Source organism: Daucus carota, chromosome 6 (genome assembly GCF_001625215.2).
Source record: "Daucus carota subsp. sativus chromosome 6, DH1 v3.0, whole genome shotgun sequence".
Taxonomy (NCBI): domain Eukaryota; kingdom Viridiplantae; phylum Streptophyta; class Magnoliopsida; order Apiales; family Apiaceae; genus Daucus; species Daucus carota.
The window spans coordinates 21,208,696-21,227,734 of record NC_030386.2 but is presented as its reverse complement, the minus strand read 5'-3'; the positions used below and the strand labels follow the sequence as shown (position 1 = coordinate 21,227,734).

Below are 19,039 nucleotides of genomic sequence, written 5' to 3'. Positions count from 1 at the left end.
CCAAATTTACATAAGCTAAAAAATAAAATACAAAGCACTATATATATATACAAAGCACCAAAATATATACACACAAAACACTAAAAAATGTACACAAATCACTAAAATAAAAAATATCTTCTGAACTGAAAACGATGACTAAATCTTGACATTATCATCAATATATTATCTTTACAGAGTCTTAAAAACCACACTATAATTTCTTAATGATATTACAGAGTCTTCAATCAAAAAACTGAGAAAAATAATAAAGTATGTCAACTTAATCTTCATCACTCCCATCAATTTGATAATCCTCTCTGGCAGGTGATTATTTTCCTGCTCCTGCTCCTATGAGCCTCCGTGGCCTTGTTGTCCTTGGCCCTCCTGAACGCCACCACGGCCTTGTTGTCCTTGGCCATGCTCATGTGCCAAGTACGGACATGCCATCTCAAGTTGCCCAGCTCCATTCGTCACCACAAAGATCTTAATTGCCTTGGAATCGAATAAGATAGTTGCCATGCTTCCCTGAACAAAAACATCAATCAAGATCACCCAAATAAATATATAAACATCGGCATATCCAGTGAGAATGAAAAGAACATACTTGTGTGATGTTAGTAAAGGAAACAGTAACATCAAAATCTTCGAGCAACCTAAAATCTCTAGGTTTAACCTCACAGAGCTCACCAAACTCATTTCATTCAACGGGATTCTGCATTAAGATATTAACCTTGTTCTCTGAATCACCACCACCGAAGGCAAAGGCCACCGAAAAGACATAAAATCCTAAATAAGTACACAAAGCATTTATTCTGTTGTTATGTAGAATTGAAGCCTTTATTAAATGCACAAAGCACTTACTAGTATACACAAAGCACTTACGTATACACAAATATCACTTAGAAGTATAAAAAACACTTAAGAATAAAATATGCACAAAGCACTTAAAAGTATACACAGAGCACTTAATAAAAAATTCCTTAAAGTGACAAACTTTAAGGAATTATGAAGACTGTGGGATATTTGTTATGAGACATATGGAGACTTATATGGGTGGACATAATACCTCGAATATTGGATTTAAAGCAGAGAAGGTACTTGAAACTTAAAGGCGTTTTCACATTATATTATCAAACAATTTACGCAACTATTTTAACCTTTTTTCTATTTTTTTGTTGATTCAGATGGGACAGAGAGTACAAGTTGAACGATTAAGGGTGAAATACTCAAATGCAATCCTTACATCTCACTTGAATGAATACAGATAGATTGAACCAAAGCAGGCAAAATATTGAAACCCAAGAATACAGAGATTCACGGAAATGTTATATTTCCACACATTGAAACAAGACATGAAGTACCGGCTGCTAGAAACTCACACCAGCTACCAAAGAGTCAAACAACTGATCAACAAATGTTCTACAACTATTATCACGACACTTTGGCAAATAATACCTACTACCTCCTAGAGTTATACTAAGATTTGAAACAGAGCCATTGCTTTCCACACCCGATGCACTACCAGAACCCTTACCACAAACAGATGTAGTATCATTAACATATCGCTTAACACGTGTTGAATCTACACTACCAACACCTACACGAATTATCACAATTAGAACTTAAAAGAACAAACAGAAAAACAGAGCACTATAACAAGCTCTATTGCACAAAAAACTTATATAACATGCTCATCTATTCACTAGACATAAACAACAATTACAACAAAACTCAACAAAACAACAAAGTTAATAGAACTAACATCACAAAGAACAGTTAAAAATAGATACAACACAAAAAAAATCATAAACAAAATAATAAAAAATAAAATTAACAACGCAATGAGCAGAATTAATATTCAGAATCTCACAAAAACAAAAATCATAAAAAGCTCAACAAATAGAATCAGACTTTTATATACACAAAACTGAAGATTCAATATATTCAAAAATACCTTGATTGTGACTGATTATTAAAATATCTTGAGCAATCATACCGAAAAATATAATATCGATTCTATTGATGGAAACTGCTCAATACTCGATAGAAAGAGATTGTTCATAATACTCGAATAATTCAATCACCAAATTCAATTAACACATACATATGGAGCTACATAGCAGTGAGCGATATAGAGAGATGCAGGACCGAGAGAGAGAGAGCGCTGCGGAGAGAGAACACCGCGCGAGAGAGTGAGAGCGACAAAATTAGAGAGAGAAAACACCAAGAGAGAGAGAGGGGGGGGGAGGGGCGGGACAGCATCGGAAGTAATCACAACGAGAAAGTGTCCGAAAAAAGTATAAGTTAATCCATATAATTGAGCGGCCAGGATTAACTTTGCTCTTAGAAAAATGAATGGCTGATATTAAATCTCAGTTCTCATTTTTTGAAAAGTTCTCATTTGAGCACAAGCCTATATATATATATATATATATATATATATATATATATATATATATAGAGAGAGAGAGAGAGAGAGAGAGAGAGAGAGAAATTATTTGGAGTCCCACTTTTTTTGGAGTTCTCGGAATCCCAATCCTGACCCTCAAATCATTCTCATCTAACGGATGTAGTTTAATTAGAGTTTTATAAAATTTAAATAATTAACTACATTATCTTTCCACATTAAGCGCTCACTCATCTCTTCCACCATTGTAGCGTCAGTTATTTTGTTGCTGAGTTTGTAGGAGATATATTATCCTGCCATTTGTTCTGCAACCTTTTCAATGGTGCGTTATTTCGTTCTCTCATTCTTTTGCAACGGCATTATCCATCGGAAACGAACAACATGTCTAACAATGAAGAAGATGCAGGTATGGTAATCACTTGTGGATTATAAATCATCATACTTTTATTGGATGTGTGTCTCATGGTCAATTAAGTTATCTAAATTTACGAAATATTTTGTTTGACAATGTTCCACCAGTTTTGATTATATGCTATGTGTTAAAATGTTGTCAATGAATGTGCAGTTATGGAGTTGTTATTATGCATTGTGTGTTCATATACCGTCGCTCATTATACCGTCGAGTCCTGCACACGCCGATGTCCTGCATCTGGACTCTGGAACTAAGACCGAAGAACGCTTTTATAGTGTACAATCGAGCAAGAATTTGCAGGAACCAAGAATCTGCAGAATATCAGGCCCAATATGGGACTCCAAGGACTCTAAAGAGAGTGGGTTTCTAAGGAACCTAACTATATATATAGGGTTTTATATCAAAGTGCCCACGGAACTCGTTAAAATGTATCAAGTACCTACCCAATCTCCACGACGACTCATTTTACATACTAAAATCATTATATATATCAGTTTGTTAATTTTTTTTTTAATCTCTTCAACATAATACGTTAATCTCCAATTTATTCCTTCTTGCAACAATTCTTTTACAAATAACCTCATTACTTGCACCAGATTTTTCAGCCATTTGACCTTCATTCTCAGTAAATACATGTTCACCATGAGTTGTATTCTCATTTCCGCCTATCTAACCTCCAATCTGTCCACCTTCAGCTTCATTTTAAATATTAAAATTTTGATAATTTAAACCAACACCAATTCCTGGACATTTGTTCTTCCTGTGACCCCTCTTTTTACATGTACTACAGTGTTGAACCCTGCTATTACTACATCTCTGGACCTGAGGAACATCATTACCACAGTGTTATAGACTTAATGTTTTCTGTTAAGAGATTCAAAAAAAATAACAGCATGATATATATGATATATATAACGATTTTAGTATGTTAAATGAGTCGTCGCGGAGATTAGGTAGGTCCTTGATATATTTTAACGAGTTCGGTGGGCACTTTGATATAAAACCATATATATATATATATATATATATATATATATATATATATATATATATATATATATATATATATATATATAGTCCTGCTCCAATACAAACCAAATTAGCCTACAAACAAAAAACCTAATTTTTTATCACTATTTTTAACTATAGTAATCACTATCTTGTACATCACAAATCACTATTGTATATAACATATCTCTCAAATATATATATATACACACACACACACAGATATATATATATATATATATATATATATATATATATATATATATATATATATATATATGCAACGTATATGACCATCACCGTCAGGGGCGGATCCAGACATTTTCATCTGCCCGGGCTAATCTTTCCCTACTGTAACCATAAGAACATAGATGTTCATACCAAAATGCATGTCCAGTAAATTCTGCTTTACCTATTTAAGTTCAGTCTTTTAAATATTTTTGATTATCGAAAAATTTCCAGTAAATTTTAAAATTTTTTTTTACCTATTTTCTGATCACGGCTTGATTTAACTAAAATTCATCGATTTATTGATAAAATTTTTGATAAATTTTGATGAATCCTCGACCGGTAGGCTAACCAATTAGTTGTGCTTCTTAATTTCTACAAACATGTATTTAATTAAAAAAAAGTAGTAGTGTAGTTGATGAAACTTTTTTGTTCAATTTATTTCTGAGAAATTTAAAATTAATTTAAAAGCATTTTATTTCTTCTTACATTCATAATTAAATTAATATAATATAATTTAGGAAAAAATATTATAAAGTAATCCATTTTTAAGAGGTGAAAACATTTTCCTTAAATTATATATTTTATGAATATAATATTTTTTTTGCTAGCTTTTTGATTAAACAAGATTCAAAAACATAAAAAGAAACATAGAAATTAATATAAATTGCAGGAGGTTATTATGGAACGAAAAATATTATGACATCAACATAAAATTACTAATTTAGTCATACTAAAATTAAAGAATATAATAAAATGTTTAATAACATGTCTACTATTAAATATATTTTTGAAGATATAAGCTCCACACAAACGCGACTTACTGTTACTCATAATATATAAATAAGAGACTGTGTTCTGGCGTATCAAAACTACCCTGAAGTTGATTTCCCTCAAACTTGCCCGGGGCTACATCTCAAACTGAAGAACAAAAATAGTGGTAAAATTTTGAAAATTGCGAATATGGACCGGGCTTGAGCCCACCGGAGCCCTAACGGCGGTCCGCCCCTGATCACCGTCACTCGAATCGTAATAATGGACCTCTTACCACCATTGCCAGCCGTTTCTATGACTTGTTACCATCGACTACTATCACCAATAATCATGAACACCTTCATAACTTACCAAAACTAGCGACTTTTTACCATCATCATACACCTTCTCTTACGGCTTGTTACCGTCAAGAACCTTTCTAAGATTGAAAGTGATCATCTATAATCAATCATCAATAGTTTAGGTAAGTAGATTTTCTCAATTTTAAATAATAAAACCGTTGTTTATATACTGTATAAAAACAATGATTAGTGCAGTATAAATTAGTGATACCTGTAGTTATAAATAGTGGTAAGGAAACTGATTTTTAGTTTGTATTTAAGAGTTGGTTTGTATTTGACCATTTGCCTATATATATATATATATATATATATATATATATATATATATATATATATATGCCAACATTCCAGAGAGGGACTCCTTATATGGAGTTACATAGTGCGCCACTATAAATCATCAATTTTATTATAAATTCTGTTATAGAATACATATAAAACGTGATTCTAATATAGAATACTATAAAATAAATCTATTTTAAGTAATTTAACACTTGAAATTTGATTAAAAAAAGTATATTTTCGAAACTGATTCTACAACAGAATAATTCTGGATGATTATTATTCTGTTATAGAATCATGTTGAGATATTGCATAATTTTAGATGATCTTTGGAATAAAAAAAAATTGTATAACTCCATATAAGAGGGTATGCTATGGAGTGCTACCCTATATATATATATATATATATATATATATATATATATATATATATATATATATATATAGAGAGAGAGAGAGAGAGAGAGAGAGTGAGAGAGAGAGAGAAAAAAAAGTTATTTGGAGTCCCATGATTATTGGAGTCCTTGGAGTCCCAATCCAAGCCCTTCATTTAAATTAGATCCAATGGCTGCTATTCTATTAGATATTTTTCATTTAATATAAAATTTAAGTTTTATTTAATTTACAAATAAGAGGTGAGTTAGTTTTCAGCCATGTATGTATGCGAGACACAAGGGTCAGTTACAACTACCGAGTGCTTTCAGAAGTGTCGCTAATAGAAGTACAATGTTCTTCACTTTCATGTATATCATCTTGTTTCCATTGTGTTCCTCAACAATTATCGTTCATCTTCTCCGCTTGCTGAATACTCAATAAAAAATGTACTGCTTCCGTTGATTGCTCATGTTCTGCACATTATCTTGTACTTCTATCATGTTCTGCACTTTATCTTCTATCTGTGTGTCTTCTGTAATTTTCCATCCATGTCAGTATTTGATGGCAATAAATGATCAGCAGCTTATATAGTGAACACGTGTGATTATCCTGAAAAACAGAATTACCTCTAAATTAGCACTCATGTGCAGAACAATGAACTCATGAACTCATGTTCTGCATATGGCAACCAAGTCTTGCGTTCTTCAAGCCAAACTTTCTTATTGCCTTCAATTTCTTGGGAAGAACAATGTCCCCCATTTGCTGCTTAAAAGATTAATATTGTTCTCGGTGTACTTTTTTGATTATACGTATACTTCAATTTTTCAATTTAAAAAAAAAACTATTTTAATAAATTTTTAATCCTGGCCATTGATGGATATATCTTTTTAATGATGGATATTGTGGTCTCCAAAGACTCCAATTTTTTGGGTCTTCATAGAACCCAACTCTCTCTCTCTCTCTCTCTCTCTCTCTCTCTCTCTCTCTCTCTATATATATATATATATATATATATATATATATATATATATATTAAATTTGAAAATAATAAAGAACATGAGTGCCTATCACGGGTTATTAACTAATAAAGAATTAAAAGCTTTAGGTAGCTATTGGTTTATGAAATTCATAACTCAAAAGCTGTGCTAAAATTATTTATTATTTCTCTTTAAGTAAAGATACGTATCGAGTTATATTGCACTAATACATATTCATAACTGATTGGTGACGACGTACTAGAGTAGTTGAGACTAGGTCTCGTGGTTTACAGAGATTATGAGAGTTATGGTGTTATGTTTGAAGGGAAGGGTTGAGCCCAGTCGTTAACAGATGCATTCGCGACAATTAAAATTGTTTAGGTAAGTCTCATGTGAAGAAGACCATGGGATAAGGTATTATATTTTATTATATCAACACTCTTTTATTTATTGTGTACTTACGGGCTCTCTACTTTAAGGGTAGGGGCATGGTCTACGTACATCTTACTCTCCTCAGACCCTGTTCTAAGACTTTTAAGGGTACAGCATGGTCTGCGTACATCTTATCCTCCTCAGACCCTGCTAAGCAGGATATACTGAGTATGTTTGGTTTATTTATATCAGCAAAGATATTATGATCAAAAATATTTTCGGACAGGATAACCATAAATTTATTAAAAGAATTAATTGATGATGACCAACGAAAAAAATGTATTAGCAGAAGATATTGTGGCAAAAATATTTGTTTGATTTAAAACACAAGTTTTGCATGTATATGTAACAATTAGAAACTAAAAACACATGTATGTGAAGAATCATACTTTGGTCGTGTTCCAATAATATCATGATACAATTTGTATGTCATTTCCATTTTGACCCAACGTTATGGAGACGCATGCCAGCACAGCGAGACCAAACCCGACATTTCGAATATACACTACTGTTGTGTTTGGTTGGGGAGAATGAAATGGAATGGAATGGAATGAGTAAAAATACTTGAAACTAATAGTGATAGGAAGAAAATTTTGAATAAAATTGAGGAAGTGCAAAATTGTTATGATGAGATTTGAGAAGAAATTGAGGATGAGAGAGAATGGAGCATTCCATCTCAAAGTGAAGGTGTGAACTCTAGCACATGATGTAAGGAATGGAATGGAGGAATGAATGAAATTTCTTAAAAATTGTTCATAAAATAGTTCATTTTTCATTCCATTCCTTCCGGAATCATTCACCCCAACCAAACACAACATACGTACACATGCTATAGAGCAACTCCAAGGGGCTAAAATTTAGGAGCAAATCAAAATTTAATGCTCCAATGGGCTTCTAGATGCTCTTTAAAAATTTAGGAGCCTACTCTCTCTCCTTTCTTTTAAAGAGCATCTAGTAGCTCCTAACTCAATATTATATTATTTTTCCTTCAATCTTCTCTCTCTTTTAGTTAACTTTTTCCTCTCATTTATATAAAATGTGAATAAGGAACCAAATATAAAGAGTAGCATTGGAGTTCTCACGTTTTCCGGTGTATTAACTTACTAGGAGCCACATTTTATATTATTGTTTAGGCAATGATTTAGGAGTACCGTTGGAGATGCTATCTTACTTAACTTTTAACCAATATATGATTACCTAACTCCACCTTCGAAGAGAGACAGAAAGACGACGACGAAGAAGGGGAGGGCGGGAGAGGAGGAGGAAAAGAAAGGGGAGAAAGAGAGAACGCGTTACGCCCAAATCAAAATATGTTCACAAGTATTAAACGTATTTAAGTAAAATATGCTGACGATTGGATAGTTATCCTCTGTTGTCACATGGTTTGACTCAGGTCGATTGGATTGATAGTTATCCTCTGTTGTCTCATGGTTCGACTCAAGACGATTGGATAATTATCCTCGGTTGTCTCATGGTTCTACTCAGTCTCACCCGTAGAATATGAACACATAATCATTTGTAAGATTAAAAAGAGTAAAATATGCTCCTCCACATCAAAAACGGAAAGCTCGTAACATATTTAAATTCTCATGAAATATAATTTTATTTATTTTTGTTAAACAAAAATATAATATTTTAATTTTTATATAAAAATGTTAAATATAAGTTATAAAATCATATTTTTTAAAATCTTAAAAATAGGTGTTAAATAAAGTGAGTGGGACTGAAAAGTACTCCCTCTGTCCCATTTAATTGTATACGTTTCTTTTTAACTGCTCGACACGCATTTCAATGCTCTTATAAAATAGAGTTCCGTAACTTATTTTTGAGATTTTCTTTTTCTGTATAAAAATATAACATTCAAACTTTAATTCAGAAAAGAAAAATTTTAAAAATAGATTGCACAACTACACTTTGCAGGAGCATTAAAGTTCGTGCCGCGTCCCCGTCCCCCAATGTATACAACTCAGGGGGACGAAGGGAGTATTATTTAGCGAAATTCTGTATTCCTTACTGACTAGACCAGACTTTTCCACCACTTGTAAAAAGGGGCACCATTCGAGACAAGCTCACCAGGAGTATAAGATAATCAGTTGAAAAATTGTCAAAAAATTGCAAAATTTATGATATAAAATTTTGCTTTGACAAGATTCGAAAGTATGCGTTTCGATTATCCAGGGAAAAAAGTGCTTGTTTTTCTAGTAAATATATACTCCATCCTTCCATTTAATTGTATACGTTTCTTTTTCACTACTCGACACGCACTTCAATGCTCTTATAACTTATTTTTAAAATTTTCCTTTTCTCAATAATAATATAACATTCAAACTTTTATTCAAAAAAGAAAAATCTTAAAAATAAGTTATAGAACTATACTATACGGGAGCATTAAAATCGGTGTCGCGTCCCTGTCCCCCAATGTATATAACTCAGGGGGACGGAGGGAGTAATCCCTAAATCAATTTAATGTTACTAATTTCAAGAGGATAAATCGTTAATAACATAACAAATATATAATCTCTATGTCCCTCTCATTTCTTTACAGTTTTTTCACACCGCTCGACACGCATTTTAACGCTCATATAAAACATAGTTCTATAACTTATTTTTAAAATTTTAACGCTCATACAAGAGCATTAGAATGCGTGCCGAGCCCCCGTCCCTCAATGTAAACAAATGTGGGGACGGAGGGAGTATGAGTTTATATGTGAGATTATAAATACTATAAATCAGATGTTATGAAAAATATAATGTTTCAACAAATTGAATAGCACACTAAAATATTACAAGGCAAGATTGGATGCATTTTAGCTCAGCAACACCTTATCATAAAATTTCACAAATTCAAAATGAAACACAATTTTATTAATAAATTAAAAATAATCTACTAAAATCTCAATTTATACTCCCCTTCCCCTAGTCAAAATGTTTTAAAGTGTACTGATAACAAATTGAATAGCGCAATAAAATATGACAAGGCAAGATTGGATGCATTTTAGCACATTAGAAACAGTTTCCATAACTATCAGCTTTATGTTTCCTCTAACGTATCTATTCAATTACACCGCAAACAACATATCGCACATTTCAAAATTCAAATACAAACAACTTACTAAAAGAAAGTTTTAAATTAATCTATATGATTGCCCTATCAACTCCACTTGATTTGCCATAGTCAAATGAAGGCATATAAATACAATGGCGATATGTACTCTTAATTCGCATATATCAAGGGGCCTATTAGTTGTCCTGCTCCCCCTCCTCCACCTATATATATATTCATCGGCATAATTTGTACATTTTATTTTATCATCCAACATGAGAACACTCACCCAAGAAAACATCAAAACGAAAGATGGTGAACACAATAATAGAGATTTCGATTTTGAATTCTCCTCCGCTTTCGGGTACAAAAAACTGCACGAGACACCTCTGTTTGTTTACGCAGATGAGCTCTTCGACCATGGAATGATCAAGCCCTTGAAGCTTTATAAACATTCCGATTCATTACACAAGCCCTCAAGAACCAGCTCACAGCCTAAAGATTCAAAGAGCACAGTGGACAAATCTTCATTAAGTTCGAGGTCATGGAGCCCGAGTTCGAATAAGAAATGGAAGCTGACAAATTTGTTATTGTTTCGAAGCGTTTCTGAAGGTCATGCAAGTAGCAGAGACGATCAAGGTATAAAGAGAAACGAGACTGCACGTTTGGTAAAGAACGATGGCGAGAGGCAGAGAAGGAAGCAGGGTAGAAATGGTCATAAAATGGCAATGCATTATAGAAGCAACAGGAGGAGAGGGGAGGAGATAAAGAGGAAGACATTTTTGCCTTACAAGAAAACTCTGTTGGGTTGTTCGGACATTGATCCGGGTGTTTATGAGTTTTGCAAGGGACAGGCAGCCGTTGAGATAAAATGCTGATGATTTGTTATTAAATTTGGTTGATGCTAGTTTAACTTTGCACGTGAATAATTGGTTTTCTAAAATTTGATCAATTATCATTATGTTTTAAGAATGTGAGCTCCTATATTCATCATCTTGTCTAATTGCAAAGGTGTTTGATTCACTTAATTCTGTAAAAGATATGTAAAGTGTTTTCATTTTTTTTAGTTTTTCACTGATATCACTTATATCCTTACAATTGAGTATATAATCTCGAAATGAGTAAAAGTCGAAACCACGACATAGGTCAATATGATAAACCTTTAATCATCGGGTTGGTAGCAGCGTAAGTTGCAACTTTCCATCATGCTGTAATTCGAGTCGGACTGCTCATGAGCAATTCGATTTTGAAATCTTTCAATAAGAGCTGACGCGATTCGAGTTCATATACGAGTTTGAGTTTAAAAAAGTTTTTATATCCGTTTAATTAATCACTTCAAAATTAATCAGAAAATTTCATGAAGTTGAGTGAACGAAATTATTTGGGTTTGTATTAAACAACATTGTTAAAAAAATGTGATTCCCAAAAGTCTTTTCGAAATTTTTTTTAAAAGCGCAGCGGCCCAGTAGATAGTACTTCGGCCCAAATTTTTATTCAAAATCCCAAAGCAAAACAGAACAAAAGAGTTCTCAATAAAGCAAAGCAAACATCTGGCTAATTAGGGTTCGAGAGGCAAAGAAAAGAGAATGGAGGACGAAAACAGAAACACAGAGAGGATGATGCCCATGTAAGATCAGCTTCTTCTTTTCATTTCTTTTGTTAATGTTTTACTCAACATCCTCGATTTAATCAGTTGGGGTAATTGCAGGGAAAAGAGGGAGAAGGCGACGTAAACAAACAAAAAACGAATGCTCGCAACGTAAGATCATCTACAAGACTACAACCTTATAATTACTCATTTATTCACTTATAATCGATTTTGCGTTCTCAATTAATAACAGCCTCAAATGGCCGACACCGCCGCCACTGACTCGGAACATAAAAACAATCAGGATTATGTAAGATCATCAACTACTTTGTACTGTTAGCATTATTATATTCTAAACAAATATGATTTCCACTCTTTTACTATATTTGCAGAGACAACGAGGAACAATCGTTGCAAACATCAAGCACAAGTGCATTTGAAGCTTCGGAGTACAAATGGAAAAAAAAAAAAAGAAACCAAGAAAAAAGTCAAAGCTAGAGAAGAGGATGAAAAAATTAAACAAGAAAATTGGCAAACTGACTTTTGCAGTTGAAAAACTAACACATATCTTCAGTTTGAGTAAGTTTGACATGTTCAAGTAATTGACAGTTTCAGAAATAGATTCTGGATATTTTAATCTCCTATTTTTGTATATTAATATTTGCTGGGACAATTTATTTGGTATGCTAGGTATTAGTTTTTTAATGGTTGTATTGTATGATGTTTTTATTTGTGTTTTAAGTATCAATGAAAGAGTAGTAAGTAGGAAGTTGAGCTAATGTTCAAAGATTGATCTTCTAATCATGAAATTAAACGAGCCGAGTTCAGGCTTTTGGTTTCATTAAGTGTAAAATTAAATGAGCTGGCTCGACCGAATTGTTAAAACTAGCTCATTTAACTAAACAAGCCTGCTTGACTCGACTAGTAAAACTAAACAAGTAAAATTGGGGAAGAGGTTCTGACTCGATTAAATTAAAAGAGCCTACTCGCCTGGCTCAATTAATCTCAATTTGGATTACACACGCTTCGAAATTCGGCTCGCTCGACTCCAATTACAGCCTTATTTAACATGGATATATTTGTATCTCTTATAAAATTTCATATTTAATTGCTATAACAAAATATTCAAATCTATACTATACTATTAAAACCGAAACATTAAAAGTTTGGTCGGTCGGTCGGTACTTGGGCCAAAATACGGGCCTATCTATATAACCAATTATTCTGGGCCTATTTATATAAATAATTATTCTTTTTAATTTGGGTCAAAGTACGGGCCTATCTATATAACCAATTTATAATAATCCTTTTAAAACTGAAACATTAAAAGTTTGGTAGGTCAGTACTTGGGTCAAAATACGGGCCTATCTATATAACCAATTATTCTGGGTCTATCTATATAACCAATTATTCTTTTAATTGAAATATATTACTTTTTTATATTTTTGACTAAAAAACTCAATCTTCTAAAATAACATTGATAAACATGGTAATTACTTTTTTAACTAAAATATATTATCTTTTTATAAATTTTCCAACTAAAAAATTAATCTTTTACAATTAATACGGACATGGGCGACATATTTATACGTAAAGATGTGTGCCAAAAGTCTAAAAGTCAAATAATTAAAAATAGAGAGAGTATTATTATATTGGTCGGACGGTCGGTACTTGGGCCGAAGTACGGGCCTATCTATATATATAACCAATTATTCTTTTTAACTAAAATATATTATCTTTTATATATTTTTTAGATAAAAAAAACTCAATCTTCTAAAATAATATCGAGCAACATAGTAATTGTCTTTTTAATCAAAACGCTTTATCTTTTTTAGATTTTCTAACTAAAAAAACCGAGTTTTTACAATTAACACGGGCGCCATATATATAAAAATATAATATCATTAAATATAATTATTAATAAATAACATGTGATATAATTCAACCAAAATACATTAATAACATTATTTTTAAATACTCTAATGATCTCATATTAAAAGAAATATTACAAATCTGTCATATACTATATATTATTACACTATTAAAGCCAAAAATAAAAATTCACTTGGTTGGTCAGTTAGTTGAGTTTGGTGAATCGTTTGGTATTCGACCCACGGAGCTCTTGAATTAATAACATGTTATAGTATATTTTTTATTATCAATTAAACCAAAACATTAAATTTAGGTTAGTATGATGGGGAGGTATTTGGTTTCATGCGTATGTTTTATACCATATTATTAATTATTAATAACGAAATATCAAAGGTTGATTGGTTAGTTTATATCTGAGTTTATAGGCCACCTTAAATTATAACATGTAAAAAAAAATATTTTAACATTCTCATTAAAATATATATGTTCGACCTAATTTTCAATTAGCCATTTGACGGACTTAACTATGAAGAATTTATCCAACTGTTAAGTAAAAAATTTATTAAACCATGTTATTCTATCATAATTTTATTTTTACAATAAAATTAGGTAACTTTAAAATATATATAATAAAATAACAAATATGTTAACCGCCCGTGCATTGCACGGGTTATAAGCTAGTTAAAATATATAGCTACTTTAATTTAAACTGATCTCAAAGATTTAAATATCATATAAATCATTCCAAGTTAAACTCATTTATTAGTCTTACTTATTATAAAAAAATTGAAAATGTAATAAATAAAAATATTAAAATAATATATTAAATATAAATCATGCATGTGCATATGTAACATAGTACTTAGACCTTCTTGAAATAATAATATTTTACTTAAAGTCAATGTCACAGAGACCATAAACAAAAATTATGCAACTGTGTCTGTGTCACTCTATGCAAGTCGCTGGAAGGCAGCTAAATGCTAACTAATCATTAACTAAACAAGCACAAACAGATTCGTTTCCTAGCTCCTTCTCTGCACTTCCCTTGCTTCTCCGTTTCTTTACCAATATAAAATCAAAGACTGCTACAAGTTCAGTCGATCACAAAAGCTTAGAATTTTAACATTCGTCAAAAACTAAAAAGGAAGCAGATGGAAGTTATGGTGCCATTAGCAGCCCGAGACTTCAGTTTCGACAGCAGCAACTCTGTTCCGTTGAGCCCACGAGGTTTCAGCTACTATTTTGATCAGAATGGTGGAGGTAAATATCGTGACAGCGAAGCGTTCACGTTTAGTATTCGGGGTGATTTAAATTCAGCTTCGGCTGATGAGCTCTTTGACAACGGGAAGATCAGGTCAGGTGAACCAATTCGGAAGAAAATAATTGCGTCTTTTGGCAGGAACAATAAGGTCTGTTCTGAGCACTCGACTGTTTCTAAAGAAAATGCGAAAGAGTTATCATCAGCAGGTTCGAATGTTGGATGGTTGGAAAAGAAATGGAAGCTAAAATATATGTTTCCGAAGAAACTAAAGGAGGAGGATATGAAGAATTCGAGCGCAAAGAAGAAGAAGAATGAGAGAGGTGTGGTGGCATTGTCGGCTCATGAACGGCATTATAAAGTGAAACGAGCAGCTGCGGAGGAGATGAGGAGGAGAACTTTTCTTCCTTATAAGCAAAACTTGATGATAGGCTGCGTGGATTTTGCTGCTGCTGGTGTTAGTGACCCCTCTAGAGCATCTATTAAAGTTAGTTTTTAGAAAGGTATCTGGGTAGACGGCAAATGTGGTCGTCTCCTATATTAAGTAACAAATATATCAATTTTAATTTAATTTTTATAAATTCTTACTCAACTTCCATAAATTGTGATAAGAATATTTTTACTTAACAATTATAATTGAATTAAATGATTAATTAGCTGCCAATATAAAGAATAAAATACTATGATAAGGAGTTCTAATATGCTTACGAAAGAAACTATGCTTCTAATTATAATAGAGAGACAGATTTTGGGAAAAGTTTCATATGGGACTCAAAAACCAAACAGTGTTTACGGAGTTAATGCCTGTGATGGAATCGGTTTTATTATTGCCTGTTCGTAATTTAATTATCTTGTTTGATTTTTTGCTTATGGCCAGAGTTTGATTACTCAATAATAATGAGTCGAATTCTTGTTAAATGGGTTAAAATATTTTGGGCTGGATAGATGAACAAAGGAGTCGAGGAATGTAAGAAGAAAACATGTGGTGGGTGTTGGGCCTTGGCCCACAATGGAGGCAGCCCACTACAGAAGCAGCCCACACTCAGAATCCCACAGGAGAGCACATGTGAGGCAGATCTATCATGATAAATAAAGCGAGGGAGACGATACAAGTTCTGGAAACACGAGAGATGATAGTAACTGAGGAGATAGACACTAAAACACATTGATTTGTTCATAAAAAGCTGTTCGAAACTAAAAAGAGCAGGTGAATCTCGCGGTGGTCCGGCTTATTCGGATCCTACCGGAGGTGGTAGTGGGCGACGTCGCCGTACACACACACTGACAGTGACGCCGCAAGGTAAAAAGGTACATTTTGGTGATGGGAGATTGCATTTAGAGAAGTTTAAGGCTAAAAGATTGGCTGTTGAAAATAAGGAGCAGTTGAACCGTGAAGCGATCAAGAGCGAACTTGACGCTCTTGACCGCGAGCGGAGACGGATAGAGTTTCAGATGAAGCAGAGGCGTGAGGCTGAGAAATGGGAAGAGGAATTTGCGAAAAAGAAGGATGAGCATGTTGCTTCATCCGAGTATCCAACAGAGGATTACGAACCCTCCTTACGAGGTTCAGCGTATAGTGAACGCTCTAGAAGGGAGGATTCGGTTGGCTCGTATAGCTCGTTTCGACGCAAGAAGAAAGCATCTGCAAATGATTGGTCGGAGCATGAGGAATTGAAGGAGGATGCTCAAGTAAAGGTCATTCGTCAGAAGTGGTGAAGTTGTGAGCCAAAATGACGGCTTTCAAGGAATTAGTCAAGACGCGGTCTAGAGGCTTAGAGGTCCCCAGTGATAGTCCATTATCGGAGGATATTGAAAATGTGAAAATAGATTGGCATTTGAACACGGTGAAAATAGATGCAAGAATGAGCTTTTTTGGACACGCTGAAATAGCAAGGTGCCGTTTCTATTGTACATGCCTCAAGAGTACCGCGCTTGAATGGTTCAACAACTTGCCGTCTCGCTCCATAGAGTTGTGGCAAGCGCTGAAAACGAAATTCAGGACGAGGTTTTCTGGCAATGGAAAGCGAGGAAGACGAGAGTGCTAGATCGAGAAAATTTTCAGATCTGAAAAACACACATATTGACTTTTCATCTCTACAATAGACAAGAAAATCGGAGCTGTGACCGCCGAACGGCGCTGTTCCGACAGTTGCAAATACTCTGATCAGCTTTAACTCGTCGGAAGTGATGTTGAGGCGTCACTCGACGCGGAGTCTCTTTGAGATAGGCGTGAACAATGTGTTCTCCGTTCCCGGCGACTTCAACTTTTGTCACTATTGTGGAGCTATGTGCCATCGCAGCGGCTGACCTACGCGCCGCCAAGATCAGAGATCCGACATGTGTCTCATTCTCGCAAACCGTTGAACCAAAAAACTTAACAGACCTCGTGAAGTTCATCAGTTCACCAGCTCATCAGTGTTTTAAAATTAACTCACTGAGCATCCTTAAAAGTCAGAGCCTAAAGCGTTGTTAAATCCAGCTTGTGAAGCGTCCTGTCTGTGAAGCGTGCTGCTTGTGAAGCGTTTCTCTGGGAAGCATTCCCGCTTGTGAAGCACCCTTAAATACAGCTCTTGCAGCATTCTTAATTGCTCTTTGAGCGTCCAATTTTTGAAGCATTCTCAATTTCTCTTTGAGCGTCCAACTTTTGAATCATTATTAATTGCTCTTTGAGCATCCAATTTTTGAAACATTATCAATTGCTCTTCGAGCGTACAATTTATGAAGCATTATCAATTGCTCTTTGAGCGTCCAATTTTTTGAAGCATTCTTTATTGCTCTTTGAGCGTCCAATTTTTGAAGCATTACTAATTGCTCTTTGAGCGTCCAATTATTGAAGCATTATTAATTGCTCTTTGAGCGTCCAAATTTTTAAAGCGCTCCTCTGTGAGGCACCATGCCTGTGAGGCACCATGCCTGTGAGGCGTCTCGATTGTGAGGCGTCCCGCTTGCGAAGCGTCCTTAAATACAACTCTCGGAACATTCTTAATTGCTCTTTGAGCGTCCAATTTTTTAAGCATTCTTAATTGCTCTTTGAGCGTCCAATTACAATTCTTCAATACAAATTACAAATCCTTAAACGTCACGTTTTTGACGTATCCTTCAATACAAATTACAAATTACAATTCTTCAATACAAATTACAAATTCTTAAACGACATGTTTTTGACGTATCCTTCAATACAAATTACAATTCTTGGAGCGTCCAACTCTTGGACTCTAAGAGCTCTCTTAGACGAGGATATTACAGTGGATAAACACTTCACCAAGTCATGCTATGGAGACCTCAATGGAATACAAGAAAAAATAAATTCCAGAAAGAGTTATCTTCACCGCCTCTTCAAATCGAGGCTTCATCACATATTTAGACTCTTTGTAATGATGACATGAGTACTCCTCTCCATCATGACGATGACATTTCCAATCTCTGTCAGCAACAGCTGAAACGTTACTCTTTTTATATTGGAATGCATATCTAAAGATCTGCATACATCTAAAATGGTTCAATGATCAGTCTCATCGCTTCAGCGGCTCTAGTTCATTATTTCAACAGCTTCCTTGACGTCAAATGGCCTCTTCGCTTCAGCGCCTCTGCCTCCTTCAACGGCTCCTCAAACGTCCGAAGCCCTAGTCGTCAATGACTTCCAAGGTTATTAAATAGTACTTTTTTTTGGAAAGCACATCTAAAGATCTGCATACTTCCGGGAGGCCTTAAGGCCCCCACCAATAGTCCTTTATTAGAAGATGTTGGAAGCCCTAAACCTGAATGAAGCTTGAAGATTTTTCTACATTTGTCTCAGGAAGCCGATGCTAGAATGGTCCAATGATCAGCCTCATCGCTTCAGCGGCTTCAGTTCATTATTTCAACAGCTTCCTTGACCTTCAAGGTCGAATCGCCTCTTTGCTTCAGCGTCTCTGCCTCTTTACTTCATCGGCTCCTCAAACGTCTGAAGCGCTAGTGGTCAATGACTTCCAAGGTTATCAAGCTCCTTGCCTCATAGGAGGAATCCTATTAGTTGCGACTTCCAGAGCTATCAATTTTCTTCCAACTCTCAAGTTCTCAAAAT

At 34.0% G+C, this 19,039-nt stretch overlaps 1 protein-coding gene and 1 long non-coding RNA gene across 2 annotated transcripts; both read left to right on the top strand.

Annotated features, from left to right (window-relative positions):
• The first annotated feature begins 10,533 nt into the window (after positions 1-10,533).
• Positions 10,534-11,136, top strand: LOC108226052 (uncharacterized). The gene has a single exon (XM_017401005.1). The coding sequence runs from the start codon at positions 10,534-10,536 to the stop codon at positions 11,134-11,136; it is 603 nt and encodes a 200-aa protein (XP_017256494.1).
• A 610-nt stretch (positions 11,137-11,746) lies between these two features.
• LOC108225811 (uncharacterized) lies at positions 11,747-12,625 on the top strand. Its single transcript, XR_001807637.2, has 4 exons — positions 11,747-11,885; positions 11,967-12,017; positions 12,100-12,156; positions 12,239-12,625. It is a non-coding gene; the product is annotated as an uncharacterized LOC108225811 (long non-coding RNA).
• The last annotated feature ends 6,414 nt before the right edge of the window (positions 12,626-19,039 follow it).